Raw genomic sequence first — 14,646 nt, 5'->3', positions numbered from 1 at the left:
AGCTCATTATCCCTTGTTTCCTCGCACGTGGTCAGTTAATTGAGGACAAATTTTGTCCAAGGGTCTTATTTGTTCTTGAGAATTGAAGGGACTTTCCCCTATTAGTAACTGGACACTCATGCATCATCAGCTGTAGAAGATGATTAATTCGAAAAAAAAAACAGTACAAAATAATTGTTCATACTGCATTTTATACCATGATAAAATGGACAGTCTCCATAACCTTCATGAATCACCATTGATACATGTGAAAGCTTTAAAATTTTAGTTATTCATTTGTGGCAGGTGACCACTTATTGTTCATGGTTTGACCATTGTACACAATGTAAAACAGAAGGTTTTACAAAAAAACCCCAAGAGAACAGGTCTGTTTAAAAAAGGAAAAAGTGAGGGTTTGCAGGAAATTGGTAAGGTTCCATACATCATATCCCAATTATCCGTAATTGCATGTAAGATTACACACTGCAGTAAATTTACAGCTGAGCTCTAGAGACTCTGCAGCAGGAACTTCTGTTTTGTTATTGCTGTTGTTGTTGAAGGAGGCACTCTAATGTTCAGTGTGGAAAGATAGAGAAAATTAATCTGCATGTATTCATTGCATCTCTTTCAATGACATCGGCCCGCTGCCTATGTTACAAGATTTTGCACGAACCCGGTGATAAAATCATGTTCAAAGCCTATAATTTAGTAGCCAACAAGTGGTTTGATGCTTTTTTCTTCATTCCTTCATTTATTTCTGTTTTCCTTCTTTCTTTCTTTCAAAAGAAATAATATCCAGAGACCAGTGTTTTCCGTTGCCAAACTAAAAACCATAATCGGCCACCACCAATTAATCACGAACTTTGCTTTAATTTTAGACCATCATACTTCACTAGTTATGTTTTATGTATATGTGCTCTGAGCGGGTTATAGATTTGCATTTATTCACCTGATCTCTGTTTGTTTAATATGTAAAAAATGATTATAAACTATTCAAACTTCCGGCAGATCCGGCACTGGATAAGATACGTAAATACACGATAAGAATATTGTTATTTTCTCCTTTGTTGTTCACGTGGTGTCAACGTTTTTCTACATTTGTTTTCTTAAAAAAACATACCCACCTTTTTTCATTCAAGTGCTAAATGGATTTTCATTTAGAATCATGTTTATAACTTGTATTTATTCATTTCTTCAAAGTATGGCATAGATTGGTGTGCAAGTCTTCTGACGTCTGGAGGTAGCTTGTCTGAGGGAATTGCTGTTTTGGGTGGAAGAAACCTCCCGGATGTGACTGCCGTTTCATAGAAGACACTATTCAGGAGGGATTCATTGCCAGCTATCTTCCAGGTCTTGGTGACATCTTTAGAGGTATCCCAATGGAGAAGGGAATCACTGTAGGGAAGACCGGTCAGGTGACAGAACTTCTTCAGCACCTCAGCAGGGTTGGCCAACAGATCATCAGAATTGATGACAATCGGGTTGGGATCCAAGTTTTCAACGGACGTACCGAAAAAAATCCACGGTTCCGCTGAAGAATTCGGCCGCATTCATGACCGGATCGTCGTATTCGACGTCGAACGCCTCCTCGTCGTCGGGATCGCCTGTTCTTACACCGACACTCGTTAGGTGTTGGTAGAGACTTTTCCTGTAAGAGGCGAACACAGCGGCAGGATCCCGTATGAGAAAAACATGCTTGAATCCAGGTAGCATGTATTGACGTGATCGCTTGTCGGGGAAAGCGACATGTCCTTCCTTTGCAAAGATGTACTTGCTACTGGATGCCTGGAATTCTTTCATCAGGTTACCATATCTGTAGCAAGGTAATTGAAATAGCGAAAGTGTGATGTTATTTTCTTTCTATATACCACAAAAGCATAGCCAAATTGGTATAACAAATAAAAAGAATGCAGAATGCATAATTTCAAACTTACGCTTGAATATACATTCCATAGCAATATTGAATGGCTAGTGAATCACCTTGCAAATTGTTGCCTATAAAATAATAATATTACGCCCGTCTAACGACTCTTTTAGTGGATTTCACATGTGGTGGACAACAACATTTATCAAAAAGTAATAATCGATAATCAACATTTCTTAAGGCTGTCTTTAATTTGATAGCAACTTCAGTAACGCGCCAAACTCCCGTCACCTGATCGTTCCAACTCATCAACGGAAATGACGACGACGACAAAAAATAAAATAAAAAGCCCATGATGGAACTTGACGTAAGACAAAATTAGATCAGGGGCCCAATCTTACAAAGTGTTGCGATTGATCCTATCCATTGCAACTATGGAAAGCCAGCAAAGTCTACATATAAAATGCATGTTTGTTTAAAAAATATATGAAAGATATTCTAGATATGAATTATATCCATAAATTCATTGATTTCTCGACAATTTGGTGTGTTCTACTATGCTTACATTTTGCAAATTTCCTGCATAAAAATTATGACACTGACGGATTTCCATAGAGTTACGATTGATTAGATCTCTCGTAACTCTTTGTAAGACGGGACCCAGGTATAAAGATCTGGGGAGCATTTCATGAACGATGTGTGGCAGGTTTTATCCGACAATTACCATAGTCAGATAGTAACAGTGCCTCTCAGCCAATCAAAACCAAGGAAAGTTCTCAAATCTGACAACTTGTCGGACAAAAGTTTGGATGAAACGCTCGGGACCGAGATTTCCCGTTCATATACTTACACTAGTCTTTGTGGGAGTAGTTCGGACCCAAGGAGACGTCTTAAGAGTTTAGCAGCTTCGAGTACCGTGTCTTCATTACCTTCGTATTCCATGGGCATTTCATTTTTCTCTTTCTCGTACTCTTTCCTTGCCATGGACGCGTGAGTGAAAAGTTCTGACCAAATTTCCATTCCTTCCACGGCGCTCAAACACTTTGTGAATGCCGTAGATATGGTTCTTGGGATGGCCCAAGCAAATATTCGAACCGGTGAACTTTCATTAGCTGCCATCCCGTTCGTTGTGTTTAAAGAAGAGAAACTTCAAACTGGCAGTAAGATCTAATCGACTCGCATTCTCTTGTTATATAATAAACGCATGAAACAACCGGAATAAACCACCCTTGAAATTGAACATTGTTAGCAGTCTTATGCACATTCTTTTACTGTTTTATCCTTCATGTCCTTATCTACATTTAATCCCTTGAATGACACTAAAAAATAAATATACTTTAGTATTCCCAGATCAAAGTCGACGAATATTGCCTCCTAAATTTATCTACCCTTAGACATTGTCAACAGTTAAGTTCGTTTATTCTAGCATGTGGCAAATGAGTATCATGTTCAAGTTTAACCCAGGGAGCCCAGGACCTTACGTGTAATTCCATACTCACCTGACTAGCGTGAAGTATGGTCAAAATAATTCTCCGAATAAATAGTTAAAACAGAAATCAAGCACTTACCACGATTATATGGATGAAAGTCTAACGAGTGGCAGTTTCCTGACATCTGGGCACAAACTGGAACCTCAAGAAAAAACGAAAAGTTCTCTCCTTCTACCCCAGTCTCGATCGGTCATTTTGTTACGATTTAGAAAGATAATATGGTTCTACACCCTAAAGTCGGTGTTTCCCATGTAAGCCATTTAGGGGACACCAAGGCTATTCCTTCCCGCGAATGGTTTTGAAGTTCTGAATATGAAGTATTCTAATTTTCCCCTCACTGTCAAGGGTAACAACGATTAATTCCTTCCTTAACCTGTGGAATTATAGCATTGTCGAGTTATATAGGTTCGTTCAAGTTAGTCCTTATTGTCAAATCTGTAAAAAAGGAAATATTATATGATTGAAACAATGAAAACCAGAAGAAAAAAGTGAGTGAGGGACACCATCGACTGTCTCATTTGCATGTCACTGAGATGTGCATATCACTATTTTGTGGAAAAATAGGCGAAACTTTAAAATGTCATAACCTTCTTAATTTAACATCCGATTTCGATGAAACTTTAAGTGTTATGCTAGTTTGATTTTTCTCTATTCATTTAAATCAACATTTTTTCTGGGGTAGACTTGACCTTTAAGTTAACCCACCTCCAAGAATTGAAACCATGCAGCTCATTGGATACGATGAGACCCACCGCTTTGGCTTTACCTCAATTCTAATGGCAAGAGTAATATAGTATGATTGATTCACAATTTGCAATACCCTCTTTATAAGAAATCTGTTTTATTTGAATCGGCATAGTATTCAATCTAAAAAGCTAAATAATAACATGAATAACATATAAATACAAAAATAGACACCAGTCCTAACCCTCTCCTCCCTTTGCAAAAGGGGGACACAATCCCGTCTCTAATTTGCCGCCAAGATTTGATCGGCATTCCAAAAGATTTGATTTTTAATGTATCGATTAATCATAATGAATCGAGAAATCATGATAATTTATGTATCGATTAATCATCATGAATCGATAAATCATGCTCTTTTATCTTGCTTTCAAATAAATGGAAATGTTTTATGCATTATTTGTAACTAGGTGTGCACTTGGTTTAAAAAAATGATACTTATGGGAACGAGGTCATTATCATTTATCATACAACTTTATGATCAATAACTCATATCCCCGTGGAGCCATGAGTAAATCCATGTGATGACAAAGGATTTTATTAAAGGTAGCTAGTCTACAAAATGTCATTTTAATACACTGCAAAAAATCCGGTGTTGATTTAACACCAGCCCGTAATCTATATATGTCTACACAAGAGAAGTGTTAAACAATACCAGTTTCGTTTTGGTCTAACTCCAGAAAGGTGTTTATACAACACCAATTAGTATTAAACAGCATCGGTTTGATTCCAAACTGGTGTTGTTTCAATACTTCTCTGATGTATAGAAATTCCGGACTAGTGTTAAATCAACACCGGAGTTTATGCAGTGTACCGTAAAATACCAATGACGACATTTCAAAGATTAAAGATCAAAGATCAAACCTTAAAGATGGTTGATGAGTTGGTATGTGATTTTTCTTCTTTGCAATTGTTATCGTCAGTATCATTATAAATCATGATTATAATAATGACGATGACATATTTGGCTTTACCGAGGTGTGGGGGCGTCGTGATCTATAGGGTTAAGACTCTCGTCTTCCAATCTGAAGGATGCGGGTTCGATTCCAAGCCATGGTGTGTTTTCCTTCAGCAAGAAATGTGTCCACATTGTGCTGCACTCAACACAGGTGAGGTAAATGGGTACCGGCAGGAAGTAATTCCTCAAAAAGCTGTGAGCACCGTAATCGGTATAGACTAGCTTAGCCAGGGTAATATAGGAGCCCCTTGAGCACCTAGCAAGGCGGATAAGTGCGCTATACAATATATTATTTATAATTATTTATTTATTGTAATTTGGTTCACGTGTATTATGTTTCAAAGCGCAGAACAATCGTTACCATGGTTACCGTAACGGTTTATACATGTTATATGAAAGTGTAAATGAGTCGAGCATCGTAAGCTCTTGTAGCTTGGGAGATTTATCACCGATATAGAGTGATAATAATGGGATCTTAAAGCGCCTTTTCCAGTCAGCTAAATTTGAAAAATCATCTTTGTGATGAAAGGTTTCACTTGAAAAATAAAATGTGAACAAAATCCTTTTCCTCATTCTCTAAAACAAGAATATAATTTTGAAATCAACATACACAATTTTTCTCTTCTTTGGCATAAAAAATATGCCTGCTTGACACATACGGAGAAAAAAATACAGCAAAAGCCTACTTGCCATATTGGATAATACAGTATCATTTTTAAACTTATGTTACCCTGTGACTTAAATTCAATCGATTTTTTCTCAAGGTGCCGAGGCCGAGTGGTCTAACGCACCTAACTACACACCCGAAAGTCCGGAGTCCTATTCTAAATGCCTACGACCAATAGAAAACAAAGAAAAGTAAAAAAGCAAAGAGTGAAATAGCTCATTATATTAAGAATATTATGCCAAAATAAATTACAAAATTATATTTTTTTTTCGATAAAAAGTAAAAAGATAAAATTACTCACTCTCTTTGATCGCTTGCATCTTTTAAGAACTTAATATCTTTTAACTATCTGACCGCCTCAAAATTGTTTGCTCATTATACGCCATTGTCTGGTACATTAATGAATGGTACCCATTCACCGCAGGTTCAGTGCAGCACAATGTGGAAATCGTATGGCATCATTGATACCCATTTACCCCACCTGGGTCGAGTGCAGCACAATGTGGATAAATTTCTTGCCGAAGGAAATTACGCCGTGGTTGGGATTCGAACCCACGACCCTCTGTTTCAAAGTCGGAAGACTAATCCTCTGGGCCACAACGCTCCACACAAGGCATTGGAACCAGCAGCTCTACCTCAAGCCAGGTTCATACCCATCATGCAACATTCGGGGCAGTGTATAGTCTTGTTGTACAGACCCAATTGAATGATAGCACACACATTAACTAACTTAATACATTAATATTGCAATAATTATGTTATAAAGTAGTGTAACATGTCTCTCTCCTATATAAAAATAGTTTCTCTACACAAATTAAATCATGAGCTAATTTATTCTCTAATTTGCCAATAGTTATCTCAAAAAGTACATTTTTAAACAAGAAATTTTTTGACATACAGTGTTGGCAATTTCGCTCCCTCTTAAAAGAAAAAAAAATCAGCCACACACGATGGAGTACATGATGTGGTAGATTTCCGAATCGTCTATTGCCAACTCTTCACATGGTCTACCTTCATTTAGTCTAATGCCATTCCATCCATCAACATTTCGTCTAACAAGCATTTGGTCCAATAACCGTTTGGTCCAATATTCACTTCGTTTAATCACCACTTCGTCTCTGACCATTTCGTCTAATATCCAGTCGGTCGAATGCCCATTTTTATTTAAATCATTTCGCTCAATTAACACTTATCCAATTACACCAACTGGTTTATTGACTGAACTACTGGACCAACTGGTTATTAGACGAAATGGTGAGTAGACGAAATGGCAGTTGGACCATGTGGATAGGGGACGAGTTGATGATAGACCAAATGATGGTAGACGAGTTGATAATTAGACGAATTGGTATAATACAAATTGGAAATAAATCATCTAGAGACACGCAAACTTCTTGACGACCCATTAAAACGTGATAAGATTAATTTCAAACATTAATCACGATTGAAGCTCGAGGGTATTTACCAAAGCGAAAAAAAACCGATTTTTTTTTAAAGATCTGCATATTTTTCTTCTTTGTCGGATGTGTTGGATCACTTCGGGTTTGTTGATATTCTGTCGCGGATGAGTTAGTTTGATTCAACATTAATTAAATTCCTTTTCGTTTTCCCTTCAGAAAGCAGAAAGAAACAGAGAGGGAGAGAGAGAGAGAAAGAGAAAGAGGGGGAGAGAGAGGAGGTGGGGGTATTAATTTGTACTAAAAATGTAAAACATGGCGTCATGTGAACTTAATGCCTACAGGCTTTATTTTACATAATTCGGTAACTTCGTACAAAATCATAAACGGCGAACTCTACTGATTTATTAGATTTTCTTAGAGGATAAAAACGGATGCTTCTTGAAGATAGATGTCTATTTCGGAATATTTTGTCATTAGTTTTCCAACGATCGGACATGTATACTGTGTCAATGCCAAACATAATCTTCCTCTCGTTTGAGAACAATGGGACGAATTTCCCAGGCAAATACAAAGAGGTGATCTTACGAGGTTTACATTTCAATACAAACATGACAAATGATTGATTCAAAGGATTGTGCCATCATATCAGGCTGTCGCGTTCGATCGACATCCGAGAAGATGGCCCCCTAAATTCCCGAAAGGTCGGGTCCAGTTTACCAGATCCTTTGTATATATATGGCTTGTATATCACAAAACATCGGGTAAATTGGACCCGAACATTGTATGTTTGAAAGATAATTTCCACAAAGCGTCGGGTAAACTTGACCCGACGTTTTTTGAGTTCAGGGGGGCCTTTTCGCGAATGGTCGGGTTACGCGATTTCCCAACCGTACGCGGAAACCCGCCGTAATGGCACAGGCCGATTTGAAATGGAAAATTATACAAATAATGAATGTTTATGAATGCAATGGACAGAATACTTCATGAGGTGAAAGATGAAATGATCCCGAGGGGGGGGGGTCGGGGGGGGGGGGGGGGGCACTCAGTATATAATGCATAGTGGGTATGTGCCGCGGAGGGGACCCCCATTTTTACACCCAAATTTCCGTTCCAAGGCATAGCAATTTTGTCTTATTGAGAAAAAAAAAACAAAGAAAGCCGCTCCAAGGCATAGCATTTTGTTCTTATCGAGAAAAAAGAAGAAAGAAATCCGCTTCAAAGCTTCGCATATTTTTCGTTACGCCGTTCCGGTCGCATTGATCTGCTGAATTTTGGTGAAAAGCGGCCGCCGAGCGCTGTCCGACCATCGTCTCTGGGCGAGCGCACCCGGCGGAGGCCGCACTAGCTGCATCATGCACGCATACCCGTTCCAGGGGTGCATACGCACGTACTCGCACGCTGGCGATCCGTTCCAAGGACTCCCGTTTTCACAACATTGTAGTTCCGAAGCCCGTTCCGAGGACCCTTTTAACAAAAAGCCCGCTCCAAGGCCCCCGTTTTTTATCTCGCCCGCGGCACACCCCTACCACTTTTTTGGTCGAGTGCCCCCCCCCCGGAATGGATCATTATTTCATCTTTCACCGAATGAAGTATTCTGTCCATTGCACGATTGAAAAACATTCATTATTTGGATTATATGACACATAAAAATTGATTTTATTTTCATGTGAAATTTATGAATTTCAAAACATGCTCATGCAGTGCGAGTTCGGTCTTTTGATTGTTACGTCATGACAACATGAGTATTTATTTGTCATGAGCTGTCTCGGTGCGCACGTGCAATGGGCAAAATCGTATGGATCCAAAATTGCACGATGAATGGACACAAAATTGCACGGCTGATGACGTCATTGCAAAATGGGCTGAATGAACGATATAAAATGACCAATCAAATCGCAAGGATCTATCTAGATGTAATATAAACCCTCCTAACACAGTCATTGCACCATGTCATTTCAACATGTTCAAAGGGCAAAAGGGGAGGAATAATGCAGAGTAAATAAAAACGCACCGCAACAAACACTGGCGTATGTTGAGGGATGGGGGGGGGGGGAATGGGCCTTAAAACAGTTTCACGACACAAGCAAGGGATTAAAGCTTGTGTATAGTTTTGGTAAATCCACCAAAATGTACCTATCACTATTTCAATTCATTGCTAGCTAATATGAATGGATATGCCCTATAACAGTTATGATGTGGAGGATATGAAATGAAAATGTGTTTTACAGGATAAATTTTGCGATTTTACATGGAAATTTAACTTGATCGGGTCACCCGATCAAATTAAAATATCTGTGTGTTTTTGTCTTTCAATTAAATCCTATTCCAAATCATGGAATGGGCTGAAACTTTCAAGATATGTTCTTTGTCTGTAACTTTTGGATATCTGATCACTAAATTTATAAGATAAGTGCTTGAATGCCCATTTTTTAAATTTAAAACAAGCATCGTCGAGAGAGGGCGCTATATATCCAAGATTTGAATATTTGAAATTTTCTCAGAGAAGTGCAGTTGGAAAAATATCTAACGGTCTCTACGCTTCAGTAAGACTGTCATATTAGATGATATTCGATTATCAATCACATTATTGACCCTTTACCAAAGCTATACACAGGCTTAAAAGACCATTCAAAGGAAAAGGGGGAAAATATGACGATATTTAATTAAAGATTCGTCAAAATCTATCGCAAAATTAGATTGTCAATTCAAAAGGCCATCATTTACTGTCTACATCCCTGTCCTGTATACCCAGAAAGATCATGCATCCCTCCCCGGTTTGTGAGAGCGGGGGGGGGGGGGTGGGGCTTATGGAATGATACCTATTTGTTACTTCAAACAAAAAAAACAACTTATTGACAATGTATATTTACAAAGGCAGAAAGGACTTTGGTTGGGAAATGGAAATACATTACACTGTATAGTATATTTTAGAGCATTCATAAAGTTTACTGTAAATATTGATAAAACAATTTTAAAAAGGAAAGAACATAGACTGCTAGCAACGGGTCGTTTCATACGTAAATATCAAGAACAAGTGAGTCGATTAGATCTTACTGCAAGTAAACTCTATAAACATTGATCAAAGATACGAACAGGATGGCAGCTGATGACAGTTCCCCGGTTCGAATCTTCGCTTGGGTTGTCCCAAGAACCATATCCACGGCCCTCACCAAGTGTTTGAGTAACATAGAAGGAATGGAAATTTGGTTTGAATCTTTCACCTACGCTCAATTCGTAAGGCAAGGGTACGAGAACAAGACCGGAAATGAAATGCCTATGGAATACGAAGGTCATGAAGACACAGCACGGGAAGCTGCTGAACTCTTCATGGCGCGTTTACAAGGATCGAGACTCGTCCCAGAAAGAGTGGTGTGAGTGAAAATTGAATATCTCAAGAACTCTGCACTGCAAAAACTCCGGTGTTGATTTAACACCAACCCGGAATCTATATAGGCTATGTCCACACCAGAGGAGTGTTATGCCAGCCTGACACTTGCACGATTTTGTGTCACGCATTGGCACGACTCAAGTCGTGCTAGTGCGCAAACTAGTCGTGAACTGGCGTGAAGTGTGCGTAAACACGTCGTGACTGCGTGCCATGTCGGGACGAGAATTTTGAAATGTTCAAAATTTTGGTCACGACAAAATTTAGCGACCGGGTCGTGAACTATGCGCAAACTGTTCGTGAACTCGTCGGGACGATGCGGGAGGATGCGTGCCAGTGCGTGGCAGTGCGCGCCATGCCACGACTGTAACAAACTGCCACGAAAAGTTCACGAACAGTTCACGTCGTGTTTACGAATAGTTCAGCACGACACCGTCCGAATTGCGCAAACTCGTCGTGCCAATGCGGGAAGTGCGTAAACTATGCGCAAACTATGCGTGAACTCGTCGTGCCAGTTCGTGTCAATGTGGACACTGACGGGCACGCATTCGTGAACTATTCGTGAACTTGTCGTGAACTATGCGTGAACAAGTCGTAAACAGTGCGGGAGCCTCCCAGTTCGTGCCCCAAAATGGCACGACTTGCCACGACAAAATCGTGGCCAAAAGTCGTGCAAGTGTCAGCCTGGCTTTAAACAACACCAGTTTCGTTTTGGTCTAAAACCAGATAAAATTAGCATCGGCTTGATTCCAACTGGTGTTGTTTCAATACTTCTTTGGTGTGGACATATGCCCGGTTGACAATTGCACGCATTCTGGTTCCCGCATAGTTTGCGCATGGGCACGCACTCATGCTCGCCAATGCGCGAGCTTTGCGTGCCAGCTTGCGGATAGGTGCGTGGCAGTGCGTGCCAGTGCGTGAAATGCGTGCCAAAATTTTCAACATGTTGAACATTTTGGCACGCATTTCACGCACTGTAAACCGTAAACTGTTCGTGAACTATGCGCAACCTGTGCGCAACATAGTCGTGCCACTGCGTACCACTTCGTGGTAATAGAAATTTCGTGGCGCAAAGAATAGCAGGCACACCCCCGGGGTAGTGGCACGCAGTTCACGACTAGTTCACGACAGGGTCGCGCATACTTTGCGCATAGGTCAAGCATACTTCACGCATATAGCTCACGAATGATATGGGCAAAATTGTGAGTGCAGACCACGTGATCAGTATGATTCGTCCTAATCAAAGACGTAGAGGGTGTCAACACAAGAACGTTGAATATTTAAAATTGCGCTAGATACGTCACAGTATAGGGTGTCGATAATATTTTCTGAAAGCACGTCGGGACAGCGCGTGAACACTGCGTAAACTATGCGCGAACAATGGGTGAACTATGCGCCAACAATGCGCAAACAATGTGCAAACATTTTGTGAACGTGTCGGGACATTGCGTGAACTGATGTAGCCAAGTCGTGCCATAAAGTGTCCCGCTTTGGCAGCATCAATGCGGGGCAATGCAGGCACCACAATGCGTGCAAGTGTCAACCGGGCAATAGATAGATTCCAGGCTGGTGTTAAATCAACACCGGAGTTTTTGCAGTGTGATTTTAAAAACGGGTCAAGGTATAAGGGGCGGTTTTCTCTTGTCATCTTTTCACTGGCAACACGAAGAAATGAAATGAAATAGTCCATGTTTTCTCCCCGGGGGGGGGGGGCACTTCCATTGACGAGTGGATACCATGCGCGACCATGCATGTCTCGAAAAGCACCCTAAACACGTACTAATTTCCATATTCTTAAAATGCACCCCTTAACAAGTATTGGAGTGTGAAACCCTGCCCTTAACAAGTATTGGAAACAAAACGATACTCTTGGCAAATATTCCCTGAAATGAACCCCTAAACAAGTACAAGAATGTTTTATTGTCATGTCACGGGTCCTTCGGTCGTCGGTTTTATCTTTTATATACACATCATTTGGTTTAGTACGACCCCACCTTCTACATCTTGCGAAAATCGGACTCTAAACACGTAGTGTTGGGGCAAAAAGGACATCCTTTGTAAAAAAAATTTAATTTGTTTTATCATCCCCGCAAATTTGACCCTATACCCCCCTAAACACGTAGTTTTTCTAGCGAAAGAGATTTTTTTTCATTATTTTTTGTGTTTTTGACACCCTAGTAACGTGCCCTATCTTGAAAAAGAAATCCTTTTACGTGTTTTTATGGGTCGTGCATGGTATCCACTCGTCAATATAAGTGGCCCCCGGGGTTTTCCCATGCCGAGAAAAAGAATCACGATCGTGACGTTAGTAAAGGAAAGATGTATAAGGGATGAGCAAGGGAACAAGATATCGCTTTCCTGGCAAAACTATCCATTTCCTTCTTGTCATCTCCGATTGTACCAGCTTTAAGAGAAGGGATATATTTAATCATATTGTATGACTACTCCATGGTGATTTAAAGGCCTACTTCTCAAGGGTAACAAATATAGATATTACTTTCGTTTTATACAGTTGTTAGATGTCACATCATAACAGTCAAATGCCAAGCATTGCATGAATGGCATGAAAATACGGCTTTGTGTATGACGGCCATAATGCCTTCAACTCACCAAGAAGTAACGTCACTCGCAGCTTATACAACTCGATAAAGAACATCTCTTATTTTCATTTCGATATTTTTTTTCAAAGGCTGAATAGTAATTAGATAAATGAAATGTAAAGAGGAAGGGTCGAGAGCTTTATGAAAATAGAACAAGTTAAAGGAGAAGTTGGAATATTGAAGAAAGAGTCCAGCATATACATTATTGTCTCGGAATGGAATAATACTTTCTTAACACTGAAAGTAAATGACTCATATTTTTTTCTACAAATTAATAACTTTGTTACAGATTCGGTAACCTGATGAAAGAGTTCCAGGCATCCAGTAGCAAGTACATCTTTGCGAAGGAAGGGTATCTCGCTTTCCCCGACAAGCGATCACGTCAGTACATACCACCTGGATTCAAGCATGTTTTTCTCATACGGGATCCTGTAGCTGTGTTCACCTCCTACAGGAAAAATTCCTATCAAGAGTTGACGAGAACCGGCGTGAGAACTGGTGATCCCGAAGACGAAGAGGCGTATGACATCGAAAACGACGACACGATCTTGAATGCGGGCGAATTCTTCAGCGGAACCGTGGAATGTTTTCGGTTCGTCCGTGAAAACTTGGATCCCAACCCGATCGTCATCAACTCTGATGATCTGTTGGCCAACCCTGCTGAGGTGCTGAAGAAGTTCTGTCACCTGACCGGTCTTCCCTACAGTGATTCCCTTCTCCAATGGGATGCCTCTAAAGATGTCACCAAGACCTGGAAGACAGCTGGCAATGAGTCCATCCTGAACCATATCTTCTATGAAACGGCAGTCACATCCGGGAGGTTTCTTCCACCTAAAACAACAATTCCTTCAGACAAGCTACCACCAGATGTCAAAAGGCTAGCGCACCAGTCCATGCCATACTTTGAAGAAATGAATAAATTCAAAATATAAATATGATCTTAAATTCCTTTAACGGAACGTATCAAAGGAAAAGCCCACCCCAACAAAAAATTGATTTGAATAAAAAGAGAAAAATCCATGTGTGGACCAGACCTTTAACATGTTTAATGTTCCGTTCAGATAAACGCGCTCTGGGCGTTAATGTCGTATCGTAGGAAATATAATTCAGAGCCTTTGGGCAGTCTCGAAGTTTCATGTTTTCATGTTATCGGAAACTTGTTCATCCCCTTTTCCAACTTCTCTATTAGAATACTTTAACCTGAATTGCAAAATACAGTATGTGTCTCGTAACACAAAGGCTAGCGATTGTTCGTACGCTTGATATTCACGATTGATTGTCGGCAATGCAATCAATCGTATGAAAATCATCCGCGATCATCGATAAGCTTTGGGTTACAGGCCCCTTATCCTACTAGAAATGCGAATAATGATCATCTCCCTAAAATAAGACCATCACTGTCACATCGCTCCATCATCAAGGTCCTGTTGTTTGGAATTCGCTAATAGATAGAATACGTAATGCAAAAACACTTAATTTATTCAAAACAAAGTTCAAAAGATTCCTTCTTTAGAAATACAATTCCTGAACGATGCATATCAAATTACTTGTATTATTATACT

The 14,646-nt window shown here is 39.9% G+C and overlaps 1 protein-coding gene and 1 pseudogene across 1 annotated transcript; one reads left to right on the top strand and one right to left on the bottom strand.

The window, feature by feature from the left end:
• Positions 1 to 1,003: 1,003 nt before the first annotated feature.
• On the bottom strand, positions 1,004 to 3,008 carry LOC121430338 (annotated as a pseudogene).
• Positions 3,009 to 10,126: 7,118 nt separating this feature from the next.
• Positions 10,127 to 14,153, top strand: LOC121430398. Its single transcript, XM_041627684.1, has 2 exons — positions 10,127 to 10,470; positions 13,374 to 14,153. Exons 1-2 carry the CDS (start codon positions 10,196 to 10,198, stop codon positions 14,014 to 14,016), a joined length of 918 nt encoding a protein of 305 aa, XP_041483618.1. The 5' UTR covers positions 10,127 to 10,195; the 3' UTR covers positions 14,017 to 14,153.
• Positions 14,154 to 14,646: the final 493 nt, after the last annotated feature.

The sequence above is a fragment of the Lytechinus variegatus genome, chromosome 16 (assembly GCF_018143015.1).
Source record: "Lytechinus variegatus isolate NC3 chromosome 16, Lvar_3.0, whole genome shotgun sequence".
Classification (NCBI taxonomy): domain Eukaryota; kingdom Metazoa; phylum Echinodermata; class Echinoidea; order Temnopleuroida; family Toxopneustidae; genus Lytechinus; species Lytechinus variegatus.
The sequence above is the reverse complement of the archived record's forward strand: the minus strand, read 5'-3'. Positions and strand labels throughout refer to the sequence as shown.

Excerpts from the sequence above, each read along its gene's own strand:
- LOC121430398 (XM_041627684.1), top strand. The coding sequence starts at position 10,196 with ATGGCAGCTGATGACAGTTCCCCGGTTCGAATCTTCGCTTGGGTTGTC. Across the intron at positions 10,471-13,373 it reads CTCGTCCCAGAAAGAGTGGT|ATTCGGTAACCTGATGAAAG; the intron begins GTGAGTGAAAAT and ends ACTTTGTTACAG.